At 48.2% G+C, this 15434-nt stretch overlaps 1 protein-coding gene across 1 annotated transcript in view; it reads left to right on the top strand.

Annotated features, from left to right (window-relative positions):
- The first annotated feature begins 536 nt into the window (after positions 1-536).
- LOC137416767 (uncharacterized) overlaps positions 537-15434 on the top strand; it is a 34899-nt gene continuing 20001 nt past the window's right edge. Inside the window, exons 1-3 of the mRNA XM_078770242.1 lie at positions 537-685; positions 4745-4852; positions 5568-5678. Coding sequence (XP_078626368.1) covers positions 583-685; positions 4745-4852; positions 5568-5678 — 322 coding nt within the window. The 5' untranslated portion in view covers positions 537-582. The remainder of the gene's footprint in view (positions 686-4744; positions 4853-5567; positions 5679-15434) is intronic.

Here is a 15434-nt window from a genome sequence, read left to right on the forward strand (position 1 = left end):
CCAACCTTTCCTTGAAAGTGGTTTCTTATTTATTACTTGAAAGTTATTGATGTGGGGAAACTGTCTTCATATCAGCATATCTGTGGCAATGTTATATCTGAGCACAAATACCCAGGCTTCATACACATCCCCTGTGCTTGTATGTAAGGTCTTCCCACCATTCAATGTCTTCATTCTAACATTTCTGAATAGGCTGAGATTTTACAAAAATATCTAAACTTTTGAAAGTTTTATCTGTGGCCAAATCAACATTCACATCAACGTGTAATACAATTACAGTATTGTCTTAAGACACGCACTTTTTTGGGGGGGGGGGGGGGGTCACAGGGTGTGCGTTAGTGTGTGGTGAAAGTTTAAAGTACTGTAAATGATTTAAACAGAAGATAATGCCTCAAGTACAGAGGTACTTCACATATTGGCACTTTGTCAGATTAAGGTACTCAGAGTGGAGCAAACATCAGGAAGAGTGGGATGTTTTTTGCCTCTAAAGGTTCACGCACCATGTACGCTCAAGTTGGCTGTGAGAAGGATTCCTGTCATGTGCAACCGGAATTGGAACAGCCGATTGTGCTTGCGTGTGGAATGAAGGTTGAGGAGCTGGAAGCATTTCCCGAGATTCTGCAGATAAAAATAGAGGATGTGAACTCCTTTGGTCTGGCGGAGGAGCAAAGTGACCAGCCGAATGGTGAGTTGTGTGAATCACTTCTGATGATATCTGTGTGTGTGTTGGGTGCCCTTTTTTTGTCCCCCGTCGCTCAGCGGAGCGAAAGGGGGACTATGGCTTTCCCCTCCATCCGTGTGTCCGTCCGTGCATGTGTGCATGCGGCGTGCGTGTGTAAGCGAAGGACCGCATTCGAATTTGGTGTGTGGGTGCAACCCACGTCAAAATCCAAGATGGCCGCCGCCATGTCTGTCTGATGGCATGTATGTCTGAACCTTGTAACCTGCATATCTTGAAAAATAAGCGATGTACCAACTTCTAATCTGGTGTGTGGGTGTATCTTGGCAAAAGGAAAAACGCTATTGAAAATTGGGTCGCCACGTCAAAATCCAAGATGGCCGCCGCCATGCATGTCTGAACCTTGTGAGATGAATATCTTGAAAAATAAGCAAAGTACCAACTTCTAATTTGGTGTGTGGGTGTATCTCAGCAAAAGGAAGAAGGCTATTGAAAATTGGGTCGCCACGTCAAAATCCAAGATGGCCGCCGCCATGTATGTCTGATGCCATGTATGTCTGAACCTTGTAACCTGCATATCTTGAAAAATAAGTGAAGTACCAACTTCTAATCTGGAGTTTGGGTGTTTCTCAGCAGAAGGGAGACCGCTATTGTAAAGTGGGTCGCCACGTCAAAATCCAGGACGGCCGCCACCATATATATGTCTGAACCTTGTGAGCGAAATATCTTGAAAAATAAGCGAAGTACCTTCTCGTGTGTGGGTGTCTCGAGGCATAAGGAAGAACGCTATTGAAAATTGGGTCGCCCCGTCAAAATCCAAGATGGCCGCCTCCATGTTTGTCTGACCCTTGTGAGCGAAATATCATATCATAGCATGTTTTCTGTGTGTTCCACTTTGTCAACTCACATCACTTCCCCGACGGGGGACCTAGGTGTAACGCTTGTTGTACACTTGATGAAGGCTCCTGAAAGAGCTCGAGCAGAATGGAAGGGAATAAAATGTAAAGAGGAAACAACAATAGCAGAGTATAAGTGACAGTGAGATGAAGGGGATGTGGACACATGGGGGTGAACAAGCTGTGCAGAAGTTGAAGGAAACACAGGAATAAGAGGAAGGGGAAAGTTTGGATGAAGAAACCAATCAACGAACAAACAAAAAGAGGTGAGTTGAGGCAGTGTGAGGTGAAAAGATGTGAAAAAGGAAGAGAAAATATGTGAAAGAGGAAGAGGTGAAAAAAGGTGAGGTGAGGTGAGTTGAGATTGGGGGTAGTGGGGGGGAGAGGGTTGTGGGAAATCACAATTACCTGGAAAAAGGGAATGCTTTGAAATGGGGTCACTTGGGGGTGGAAAAGATAATGGTTGGATGGAGGATGATCTGAGATTGTGATGAACAGTTGTCTTGAAGACTTTGAGGGAAGAATGAGATGGAAGAGAATGTGGAAGTTGTTTCCACAGGTGGTTAAAAAGGGGAATGAAAGGGTGAAGGTGAACAGTTTTCCTACATTTTGGGAGTTTCACCAGAAGGGATTGCTGGTGGACGTGTTCCCTGCAGAAACCTTCAGGGCAGGGGTGGTGGACGCAATGCATGGATGGAGCAGAACAGAAAGGAGACAGGACAAGAAAGAGATACCACTATCCTGTCTGTGCAGTGAATGTGATAGGCCCATAGACTTAGCTTCATTGCGGAAGATTCCAACTATCTTGAGGCCTTGGTTCCACAGTGCCAGCTGAGCAAGGTGTGAGGCAGGGGTGCAAGCCCCTAGGGGCTGCTGTGTATTTTGAGTTGTGGTTCCATCTGCCAGCACAAGAAAATTCCCCTCGTGAGGTCAAGTGCACGAGTTGGTGTACTTTGAGCTGTGGTTCTATCCTTCAATGTGAGACAATCCCCTCATGAGGCAAACTGTGCGCACTGAAATGATGTCTGGTGAAACAAGGAAAAGGAGAGCATTGTGGTGGATTATTCATTTTCATTCATTCGCATTTGTCTCTGCTAATTTGATGGCTCTTGGAGATAATTATTCTCCAACATTCTTGTCGCCCGTTTGGGAGTCTGAGTCCATTACAATTCACATGTTTTAAAAACCAATTTATATCTCTCACCTGTCACTGGAGGAAACAACCAATCGGCTCTCACCTCATCAATCATCCCCAGTTGTGACTATCATTCGATAGTTAGTCAACACAAGGCTCTGCTCGTCAAAGACGGCTGAATAAAGCAACCAGGAAAAGCTCTGCAACATTAGGCCATTTCAAGCTCTATCCAAATTCTTGCACAGCGGCAGGCATTTCTAAGTCGCACAAGTATGAAAACCCCAACAATACAAGCTCACATCCGCCACTGTACATCACTTATTGGCGAATCGTCAGCGATAGCTTATACGGAACGCTGTTCTGTGGAGGAACTCATTTGCACTGGAGGAACTCTTTTGATCATTCAATGCTCATTTGCACTGGGGCCTTGGTTTGCTGCAATGTTAACATTCATCCGTGGGATGGTGCACACATTGATGAATTCAATGCAAGCGCTAAACCCGGATGGCAGTTTATACCTGTGGCCAGATCTGAACTGAGACAATATGGCTCAAAGACATGTGTGCACAACTTTTAGGTATCTTGCCAGTCCAGTCCTTCAATACCAATTAATCAACACATGATTAGCTCACCTGGAACGTAGTTCCGGGGAGCTTATGCTGTGGTGCATTGTCAGTCCGTAAACACTTGCAACTTCTTCTCCGAAACTGCTGATGGGATTGACGAAACCTGGCATAAATGATATTTGGTACGTTGTGACTAAAGTTTGTTCACGGCATTAGAAAAAAAAATCGGGGTTTCAGAGGGTCTACTATGTGTCAAAGTGGATCCAGGTTTGACCCCCAAAAAAGGTATTCGATTTTTTTTCTCTGAAACTACAAACACACAATTTTGATGAAACCTGACCACAACCTTCACCAACCGTGATGTACCAAATCATATCATATGTTTACATGTCATGGCTTTGGCCTATTCATCCATTCTCTGCATTTGTCAATTTTGTTGGGTTTGTGGGTGTAGGTGATGACATAGCATAGTGGAGATAGAACTGTGTAGGGTAGCATAGACCACGTGCGAGTAGAAAGCTAATCTCGATGTATTTATGCAGAAAAACTGTGAGCTTAAGATCATTTATGACTTCACACGGTGGGTGGAGCTTGTTTGAACTAGGTATGGTCAAGATTAGTTTCTCCAGTTTGTGATTGCTCCCTGTGGTTTTTCCCAATGTTTTTCACGAATATAACAAGTCAGCCATAAAAACGCACATCTTTATCCAACAACAACAGCAATCACAGACAGTAACCGGACATTACGATCGACAAGTAAGCCCGCCCACATGAACAAGATAGGAAAACGGCCCCGCCCAGTAAAGGCTGAGAATAGGTGGGCGGTCAAGAGGGCCGCGAGGCCCCTCCCCCGATGAACTCGGGCAATTGGACAGCATGACATCAGAGCTCGAAGGTTCGAGCTTGGAGGAAGAAGAATCGTGCAGGTTCTCGCTCGGTCTGTCTTTTGGCTGTGGCGGTCGCATTGTCTTGTGTGCACTCGTGCAGAGAAATGTTCGGAGGTCACAAAAAACCATTTGCAACTTTGGAGCCAGGGGTGTTGTTTGACGGTGGTGTTTTTCGGGAGAGCTGGAGCTGCCTCACGTTTTGGATGGAGACAAGCGAAAGAGGACCAGCCGCACGAACCCCCTCACGTTCGTGGCAACGCGGAGAGGAACTTTGTGCCATTTTGTGCGTTTCCTGCGCGAGCATCTTCAGGCCGCCTTGTGCTGCCGACTTCATTCGGCGATCTCGTTGGAGCAAAGCTGAGTGCCATCGGCTTTAAAACATTTTATTTTCATAATCTTTCCCCTTGTCTGTTTTAGTGTCTGATTGGTGACGTCTCGCATTAGGATTTAGTTTACCTCACCTTTCAATTTTTATTGCGTGCATTCCGTCCAAAATGCAATATTTATTGATACATTTTATGAGTCTTAGCTATACATGTGACACAAGAGTGCCTGCATTTAATAAAAGTTACTTTTTCCAGATTTATTTGTGAAAGTGGAAGTGAAAACTGAGCATGACATTGTCCACCTGGATCGACCTGAACCAAATGATGCTGAAGCTTCTCTCCTCAAGAACTATCCCCATGAAGGTTTCTGTCGATGTCTACACATGAGGATTTAGTTTACCTCACCTTTCATTTTTATTCCACGCATTCATTTCGTTAAATTTATTATTGTGGCATTTTTCATTTGTCGTGTTTGTGGGTTTGAGCAGAAGCCCCGTGAGCTCCATGCATGTATGCACCTTGCCCCTTCAGTACCGCCAAGATTTCGGCTGCCTCGGCAATTGAGGACAGTCCGGCTATCTGTTCAAGGCTGTTGTTCATCAGCCATGGAACTGACAATTTGTTAACCTGCCACACTCTTTCGAGACAAAAAAAAATCAAACAGTCACATGTTGGATTGCAATTGTTTATAATTCGACAATAAAAGCAGTTTGGTGGAGAAAACCTTTATTTTGCCACTGTACATTTTTGTTGCTTTTTTCTGTTTTGCTGGTTGTCATTTTTTGTGGTGGTGGAATTCCCACTGAAGATGTGGTCAGGTAGAAACCATCTCATAACTTAGGCAGTTTGTACAGAACATAATTATTTGATGTCATAATGTTTTCACATGATGCCATTCCTGAGGCAAATGTTTTACTTTCTCTATTCAAGAAAGATTTTAATGTTTTGAAAGAGATTTTAATGATTTTAATTTCATCTGATGATTTAGTGCAATATTTCTTTATATATTTTAAGAGTGTGGAACCAGCTGTACATTTGACACAAGAGTGCCTGCATTTAATAAAAGTTACTTTTCCAGATTTATTTGTGAAAGTGGAAGTGCAAACTGAGCATGACATTGATGTCCACCTGGATCGACCGGAACCAAATGATGCTGAAGCTTCTCTCCTCAAGAACCATCCCTTTGAAGGTTTCTGGTGATGTTTACGAGGCTGGCCCAAGCCAATAGGGTAAAATCTCAAAGTCTGAAATATACTGCTCCTACCCGATGCCCTTGCTCCATTAGACCATAGGAGTTGGAAAACTAAAAATCAAGACGATTGGATCACATTTAGGGGTCGCTCCAAATGCCGAGTTTTAATCTTTATGTTGTTATATACACTGTTATCGTCAGTTGAGTTCGTGTATTCTTTCCATTGTATTGTGTGATATTTTCTGCGCTGTCTGTTGTTGTAGATATCTGTTTCTGCCTGCGTTTTGTGAGTGACTTTTTGAATATTTGAATTTGCCTCGAACTGTAGTGATTGGACGACCTCAATCGTCTGCTTTAATGTCGTTGTCATATGCAAAGAATGTTGTCAGTTTTTGATTCATTCCTTTTCATGGTTGAAGCGAGGCATGCACTATGTCAACGACAAGGAGTTTGTCCAAAGTTTGGCTTCTCAGAAAAGCCCAGTCCAGTATCCAAGGCACCGGTTTGCCAAGAAAAGGCAGTGTGTTCCGGCTCTTTGCTCAGCACCATGTGGAGAATGGGATGAGTGTACGAGAGAGCGCGAAACTCACAATCCAAGCTGTCAATGAGTTCTGGGAGAAAGCCGGTATTCCCACCTAGCGCCCTGATAACGCCGCACCCAAGCTCACAAAGCAATGAAACGCTTACCTCCTTCTGAAGAAGAATCGCGGCCAAAAGACATTCCGACCATGCGAAGGAGGAAATATTCATGGCAGACCGACATGATCTTTTCGACATTGCTCATCAAGACGCACTCACGCTAATGAAGAACGAGGAGGACAAGCAGTTTCTCCTCATGCAGCGGGACGACCCACAGAGTTGTTATATGGCTGGTATGGATGTTATGCAAGCCCAAAAAGAAACCCGCAAGCAACAGCGTAAGGTCGCCGAGGACGCACGAAACCAAAGGGCAAATGCTTTGACAAGTTCCTTTGAAAGAGCCAGCCCTTCAGGGACTGCCGCCATCAGTGAAGATGAGAGCAGTGAAATTGACGACGACGAGTACCAACCAAAGCTGCAGCCATTGGCCCCCAAGCGCAAGCGCCACCGTATGGTCATCACTCCAGAAGTAGCGGCTGAGATGGACTGAGTGAAGCTGTTGGACCGTGGCGCCACTTTTGTGGCAACCCACCGCAAAGAGAAGCCCACATCCACCAAGGCAACACTCAAGATGTGATTTTGGATGTGATGTGTGCCGATTAACCATGGATCGACGCTTTGGATTTTGAAATAATTATTGTTGTATGATTGATTCAGTCTTCTGATTTTGAATTACCTGTCTGATAATGCTGGAATGTGTTTGAGTTCGAAATATCCATGTTTCATATGTGTTTGAAATATCCGTTTAACTTAGTAGCTTTGGTTGGTCTATTTGTGTGCATTAAATTACAAAATCTGTATTTCTTGCTCTTGGGGTGGAAATGTGCATTTTGGAGCGACCTCTAAATACTATTCTATTTGACTGAAATTTATGGTGTATACTTTTAATGGTCAAAGGAATGGGGGCATGAGGTAGGAGCGTGACTTTTCAAACTTCTTTTGGTTTTGGGCCACCCTAATTTTTATTGTCTCCACATTTTGATTTGAGCGGTTTGATGATGAACTCTGGTGTTAAGAAAAAAAAAAGACCACATTATGATTTAATTGCTGTAAGATATAACCACGATGGTAGATCAATTTCTCAAACATCAATTATCCCCTTCATTATGACATAAAATATTTTAATCGACAATAATATACCTTGTTGCATCCTATTTTCCTTAATTTGTACAATCAATTCTGATTGCATTTTAATTTGACACCTGTTATTATAGCCCCTGTTGGACTTTGTCCAAAATGGAGGTTTATGGATTGGGTCTCGTCTGTCTGCAGCCATATCTCGTACATGTATGGACCGATTTTGTTCAGACATAATGGTGTTCATCTGCACATCATTTTCTTTCGTGTTGCAATCAAAGATGGCCGGCTGGTGGCCATTTTCCGTGTAAAACAAAAACTATGTTGAACACATCCTCAACCATTTGTCAGACACTCATTTCATGATGTTGTTCAAACTTGGCAGACGGATAATGAATGATGGCTAATATATGCACGTCATTTTCCTTTGAGATCAGATCCAAGATAGCCAACTGGCAGCCATTTTGTTACTTTAATATTTCCCCAACCATTTCTTGAACATGCATTGCCCAATTTTGATCACACTTGGCATAAGCACCACATGATGGCATATATGTGTGCATTGTGCACCTCCCTTTATTGTGCGATCTGATCAAAGAGGGTCGACTGACGGCCATTTTAGGTGTAAAAACCCAATATTGACCACATCCTGAACCATCTTTTGCACATGCATTTACTAATCTTGTTCAAACTGAATGACAAAGAAAATGAATGATTGGTTACATTATGCACATCATTTTCTTTCGAGATTTGATCTGAGATGGCCGATTGGTGGCCATTTTGTTGCGAAACCATGTCCCCCAACCATTTCTCGACATGCTTGGGCCGATTTTATTCGAACTTGGCACAAAGACAATGCTTTAGAGTATACATATGCAGATTTTTTTGGTTGTAATCCAACAAAAGATGTCCAGCTGACACCCTTTAACTCCGCATGGCAAAATTACTAAAAACATGGGAGCCATGACATTTTATGTCTTTTTCTTCTTGTTGATTGATTTTACTTGCGTGACTCGGCACGCTCCGCGCGTCTCACCACACGTCGTTTCAGAGGGATAGGCATTTTTGACCATTTAGGTGTCTTTTGGGTCTTTTGTGTCTTCATGGTGTTTTGGGACTTTGGGGCCATTTGGGTCCTCAGGGCCATTTGGGTCTTCAGGGTCTTTTGGATCCTCTGGGCCTTTAATGGTATTTTGTGTCTTTGGGGTGTGGGGTGTTTTGGGTCTTCGGGGTATTTTAGGGTATTTTGGTTCTAAATGGTCTTTTTTGGTCTTTGGGGTTTTCAGGGTCTTTTGAGTCTTTGGGGTATTTTGGGTATTCGGGGTATTTTGGGTCTTTCAGGTATTTTGGGTCTTTGGTGTCTTTTGGGGATTTTGGGTCTTAAGGGTCTTTTGGTTCCTCTGGGTCTTTGGGTCTTCGGTGCCATTTGAGTCTTCGGGGTCTTTTGGATCCTCTGGGCCTTTCAGGGTATTTTGGGTATTTGGGGTGTTTTGGGTGTTTTGGGTCTTTGGGGTGTTTTGGGTCTTTGGGGTGTTTTGGGTCTTCGGGGTGTTTTGGGTCTCCGGGGTGTTTTGGGTCTTCGCGGTGTTTTTGGTCTTCGGAGTGTTTTGGGTCTTCGGGGTGTTTTGGGGTTTTTGGGTATTCAGGGACTTTTTGAGCCTCAGGGCCAGACGGGTTTGGGACACAAGATTTTGAGGCAAACACAGAGTTGAGGCATTCAGCTTTTTCACGTGCTGAGTCGGCAACTGTGTAGCCGTTTGAGGTAATGGTGGGGATGGAGGGGGAACAAACACCAGAAACAGATTTGACAAGACGCCACCAGGATTTGTAAGAGGGAGATAGGTTTGAGAGTTCACTCGTGAGAGAAGAGAGATATTGTTTCCTGGCTCTCCTGAGGGTCGACACACACTTGTTCCGGGCTTTATCAAAGGAAATGAGATGAGATTGCCTTCCGTTGGATTTGCCGTACAGGAGGCGAAGGCAAGTTGTTTCAGAGCAACTTCCTCACCACAAGATTCCGTGTACGATGGACGGAAGGAAGGGTATGACAACTGAAGACTGGATGGGATAAATCTGTGCACGAGAGAGAGCAGTTTTCTTTGGAAGAATTCCCAGGATGAGTTGATGTCAGAGGCAGCAGAAATGGGAGACCAGTCCAGATGATTTATGGCTGCTTGAAGACCATGCCAGTTGGCCTGAGTGAAATGCCAGACTCGTCGACGCTGAGGAGGCTCTCTGAGAATGGCCAGAGAGATGTCCACTTTAACAAGCACATGATCGGATGAGCAGATTGGAGCAGAAGAAGAGCAGCAGACATTTGCAGGGAAGTTAGTCATAGCCAAGTCTCGAAGAGAAGATGCTCCGTTGACTGAGATCCGTGTCGGGAAATTGACAGATTGTGTCAGTCCCAATGAGTCACAGAAGTGCTTTGCTGATGTGCCATGGCTGGTGAGAGGTACCCACACCCAGCCAGCTGGCATGATGATAGTTGACATCACCACATATGAGGTAGAGAGAGTTGGGATGAGTCAATATAAATTTGTCCATGTTATCAGACAGCGAGATGTAGATGGAGTCATCACTGTTTGGTAGACGGTACAACACACATATGAACAAAAGGGGGGGGGGGAGCGAAGGGGACGTCGTAGCCAGAGGTACTCCTGGTGGTGAGGTGGAGAGACGGCAGTGCAGGGAGAGTGAGGAAGACAGGTTTTGATGAAGAGGGCAACCCCACCTACAGCACGAGGCTCAGGTCTATCGTTCCAGATGAGGGAGTAACCAGATAGAGATATTAAGGAATCAGAGACATCTTGAAGGAGGAAAGTTTGTCAAGCAGATTAAGCAACCTGTATGGAGAGATAAATCTGGTTTGAGCGAAGCCCCAGATGTTTGAGGTCCATGCCATTAAGGACGAGGAAGGGGGAGCATTGAATATAGGGGAGGGGAGGGCAGGGGAGGGGTAGGGTAAGATAAGGAGGGGGAGGTAGGGAGAGCTGTTGATAGTGTCAGATTTCAGAAGAGCGAGGAGAAAGGGAAGGAGGAGGAGGACAAAAGGTTGGGGTGCAAGCAATTGTGTTGGTATGGGAGGAGAGGCCTACTTTTTATATTCTTTGTTAATGCTTTGTCAAAGTGGATCAAAGGAAGAAGGATGTCGTGAAAATCAAGCTCAGACACGACTTGACCTCTGGGTAGGCTTTAATATCATTTAGATCTGGAGTACATCCTGTAAATATACATGCATGCAACAGGCATTAAATCAGAGCATTCATGAGCAGCAATGGTAGTTTCAATATAACATCAATATAACAATACGAGGACGAGGTGAATATAACAACATTCAATATAACAATGGTTAGCGCAGCACAGCATTTGGGGGCATACATACCATTCAAACTACTGGATAATGTCACAGTGAGTTTCGCTGAAGTGTCCGCACGCCCTGGTTGTCCCGGGTTTTATAGACGGCCCCTTCCGTAGCGAGCACCCCTGGGTTCACCTTGGTATAATTTCACTACATTCTCCCCGCCGTTAGAACTATACTGCCGCTCGGCAGGTTGCAAGCAAGCATCAGCAATAAACGAATGGGTCACGTCAATCCATGTCGATGGCAGGGTTACTGCATTTCAACCTGTTAGCCTGGTTAGCATCAATCCCCGATATAGAAGTATTGAGGAGGAAATCCCAATCAAGAAGATATCGAACCGAGCAAGCAGTGTTCATCCCAGGGAGAAGACGATGAGCCCCGTGGGTAGCAGTAGTCTTACTGTGGGGTAGTCGGCACAGTAGCTAGATGGATAAGGTGTACCTTTGCGTTATGCAACTCATTACATAAGGTGCGCCTTGACGAAGAGCGACTGTCCATTCGTCGCAAGGCAACGCATTACAGGCAGATGTGACGATGTGGAAGGTGTGTAAACCAGTAAGCCCCTTTTACAGTAAGTAAGAGTACGTGACAGGAGGCCACTACAGTAAGTCCATTACAGTCAGCACTACAGTAAGTCTGTACCTGCCCTGGCTCCCAAGGGTACATACGCATTACAAACTCTTGTTTCGGCACGCGAATCTACCGTTGGCAGCGATCGCACGAGACATGAGCGGCCTCTGAAGGCTGCCTGGACGACCGGCTGGACAAACCATGTTTGTCCCAGCGTTGTCCTGGATGGATTGTCTAGATGTCGAGATGATTGTCATGCTAGATGACCCGGATGGATAGGCCATCCCCGGATGTCCGACCGATCCATCCATACAACACCATCATGGAATGGCGGATCGACCATCCATGGACTCAAAGTGTCCATCCTGGGCCCCACAAGGGGCGAGGTGGGAGGCGTTATACCGGACGGCACCCGGGCGAGCATCAATTAACCTCCCGGGCCCCCCCCCCCCCCCAACAAGGGGCGAGGTGGCCCGATCACAGGGAGGGGCCATGTCGAGCAAAGGTCACAGACGCTCCCAAGGGGCGAGGTGGCCCGATCACAGGGAGGGGCCATATCGAGCAAAGGTCGCAGATGCTCCTTACCCGGAGCGACAGAGCCATGGGTCACGGTGTACCCCAGAAATATATCCATCGTGCGTAGGGAGTTGCACGTGCGTAGGGAGTATTTGCACGTATCCTTGTGCATAGTTAAGTAATACCAGCGCGACATACAAATTAGCATCATGGTCATATCCCTTGGACATATCCACAAACCGTAAGATTAGCGAGTTAGACGAAACATCGGTCCCGATTCTTCCCTCCATAATGGATGCCGGCCCATATCATCACTGAGCCGCCACCCTCTTGAGCCCCACCGGGGGTGCAGCAGCGTGCTGCATACCGAAGACAGACGACCTTCACAGTCTGGGTCAGGCTGAGTCACAGGCAGTCCGGGCAGAGGGAAAATGGAATCAGACGAGGCGTCTCGCAGGCTCGAAATGTACGAGCCAAGAGCTCTGTCCGATAAACAACGAGCCCAGAGTAAACAACGAGCCCAGGGTCGAGGGCGAGCAGGCGGTACGGTGCCCCGTTACATGCGCAGGTGACAAGGGAGTCGGGCGCGACGCTCAATGTCACCATTTCACGAGGTCACCGTGTACTCCCTAACGGCGCTGGCGCGCGACCCTGAGGTAGCGCCACGTTACGTTGTTTACGGCGTTTACGTAAAGGACATTTGGTACGTAGTCTACCCAGGTACAGAGAAATGTAAACGAATCCCCCGACGAGTTCGCGGGAAGCACGCAATTACGTTAATGACGCTGTAAAGCAAACGCGTGATATAGTCGATGACGTCATCAATTAGTTCGGGCGCGTGCGTGCGGGCGGGTTTGACGGCGAGTTCTAGCTGAGCGGCATCCCCAGACAGAGTAAAGTAGCACTCCGAAATCTAAAGTCTCGCGTCCATGGGGCCGCAGCATTCGAGCGAGCTCGAGATCGGTATACGGAATATGATCCCGGCCGACGGGCGAAAGTAATATCTAGGCGCACCGCGTACGAGGGAAACCGAAAGTTGAGCTCGGCCTGTTGATCCAGTGCGGGTGAGCCCGCCGAGTCGAGGTGGCGAGCATGCTTGGCAGCGATAGACCGCACGACCTGAAGTAGCTTCTCGTTTTCGGGTCAGAGCATGAAGGATGAAGAGGAGGCCGTTTGGTCCGTCAAGCCTGCTCTACACCAACACCACATTAATCCAACAGTTAACATATTAAATTAATTGGGTGAAACGCGGGGTGTGAAACAGGAATGAAAGCAGTCGGTGTACAAAGGTCGCAGGTGGTACACGTATACGCCGTTTGAAGAACGGGAACAACAAATCAGGTAAAACCCAGGACGAAGAAGAACGATCATCTTATAGGATTTATAGGTCTTATAGGATTTATATGGTTCCACCGATCAACCTCCATAAGCATAAGCCCGAGTGCCGTGAAAGGCTATGAAGGTCCCGCTCAACGTCCGTAGAAATTCATCCGTGCTGCGACGAGTCCTCGCATGGTGCCAAGCGAGCCTCCATTGAGGCGATTCCGGGCAGCGGAGTTCGCCGGCCTCGGGGAGTAGCCACATGCAGGTGGGCTTGCGACGGCAGCGATCAGAATCGCCGGCCTCACAGAGTAGGGCCCGCGAGAGGAACCGCATGCAAAGGGGTTCGTCCAGTGAAGATGCGGCGCGCGCAACTGGCGCGTCGTGCATTGTAGTGATTCCATCCAGCGACGGTGCGGCGCGTGACTCGCGCGTAAGAGGGGTTCCGACGAGCAGCGATAGGAATCGCCAGCGTCGCAGAGAGGGCCCGCGATGGGTGCCACGTGTGGCTTCGCGGAGAGGAGGTGATCGGAAGCAGGATGGGATCGCGGGCCACCCAGAGTATTAGCACGCGATGGGTGCAGTGCACGACGATTCGCGTGGAGGAGGTGGTTCCACCGAGTATCGAGTGGTCGGAGTGAGCCGGTCGTGAGAGGCTCGGCGTGCTTCCGACGAGCAGTGCGCGATTCGCGCGGAGGAGATGGGCCACAGAGTAGCGAGTGGTCGGAGTGAGCCGGTCGTGAGAGACACGGCGTGATTCCGATGAGCAGTGCGCGATTCACGCGGAGGAGATGGGCCACCGAGTAGCGAGTGGTCGGAGTGAGCCGGTCGTGACGGCGTGATTCCGACGAGCAGTGCGCGATTCGCGCGGAGGAGATGGGCCACCGAGTAGCGAGTGGTCGGAGTGAGCCGGTCGTGAGAGGCCCGGCGTGCTTCCGACGAGCAGTGCGCGATTCGCGCGGAGGAGATGGGCCACAGAGTAGCGAGTGGTCGGAGTGAGCCAGTCGTGAGAGACACGGCGTGATTCCGACGAGCAGTGCGCGATTCGCGCGGAGGAGATGGGCCACCGAGTAGCGAGTGGTCGGAGTGAGCCGGTCGTGACGGCGTGATTCCGACGAGCAGTACGCGATTCGCGCGGAGGAGATGGGCCACCGAGTAGCGAGTGGTCGGAGTGAGCCGGTCGTGACGGCGTGATTCCGACGAGCAGTGCGCGATTCACGCGGAGGAGATGGGCCACCGAGTAGCGAGTGGTCGGAGTGAGCCGGTCGTGACGGCGTGATTCCGACGAGCAGTGCGCGATTCGCGCGGAGGAGATGGTTCCACCGAGTAGCTCTATGTTCCGTCTGATCTCCACTCGTCACGGAATCACGATCAGCGGAACGTGTGCCCCGAGCGGCCTTTCTGCAGACCTTTGCAAAATGGCCCTTAGTGGAGCGGAGCACAGGTGACACGTCGCCTCTCGGGCCGGGCATTCAGAGCAAGGATGCGGCCGATTTCCACGAAAATAACGTTTTGCATACCGGGCAGGCCGTGGCCGGGCAGCGGTGGCAGCAGTGAGGCCGGAAGCGGAGTCCGCTTCCGGAGCTCCCAGCGACACGTCCGTCGTGGTGGTCACGCGTGTCGCGAGGTCCCTGCCACGACTCGTGGGTGATCATATGCGGTCAATTTTTCTCGGACATCTGTGTATACGCGTGCCAGCTGTAGTGCTTCGGTAAATGTCAGCTCCGCGACCCCCAAGAGACGGAGCCGCAAGACTCCAGAACTTATTCCGGTGATGAATGAACCTCGGAGCAAATCGTCCTGCACTTGCTCATGGGTCCGAACGGCACGCAGTCTGCCAAGAAGCAGCGCAGCTCCTGCGCGAAGCGATCGATCGATTCAGACGGTTGGCAGTCTCCGCTGAGAGAGTTGATGCCGGCCGTGCACAGCGCTCCGTGTACGTAGAGGCGCTTCAGCTCGGCTAGGGCCGTAGCGTATGTCCCAAACAGTGTGATGGACCCCGGACAGCTTTATCGCAGCGGTGGGCTCTGTCTCGTGAGCCGCAAAGTGTTTCTGCAGCGTTTGAGCCTGCGAGCGAACTCCGATGCAGAACCCTCAGCTTGAGGGTCGGCTCCGGGAATCGGTACCACGATCATCTTGTGGTCAGCCATTCCCCGGAGATCTAAATGATATTAAATGTCGTGAAAATCAAGCTCAGACACGACTTGACCTCTGGGTAGGCTTTAATATCATTTAGATCTGGAGTACATCCTGTAAATATACATGCA

The sequence above is a fragment of the Myxine glutinosa genome, chromosome 1, assembly GCF_964187855.1.
Source record: "Myxine glutinosa chromosome 1, kmMyxGlut1.1, whole genome shotgun sequence".
Lineage (NCBI taxonomy): Eukaryota > Metazoa > Chordata > Myxini > Myxiniformes > Myxinidae > Myxine > Myxine glutinosa.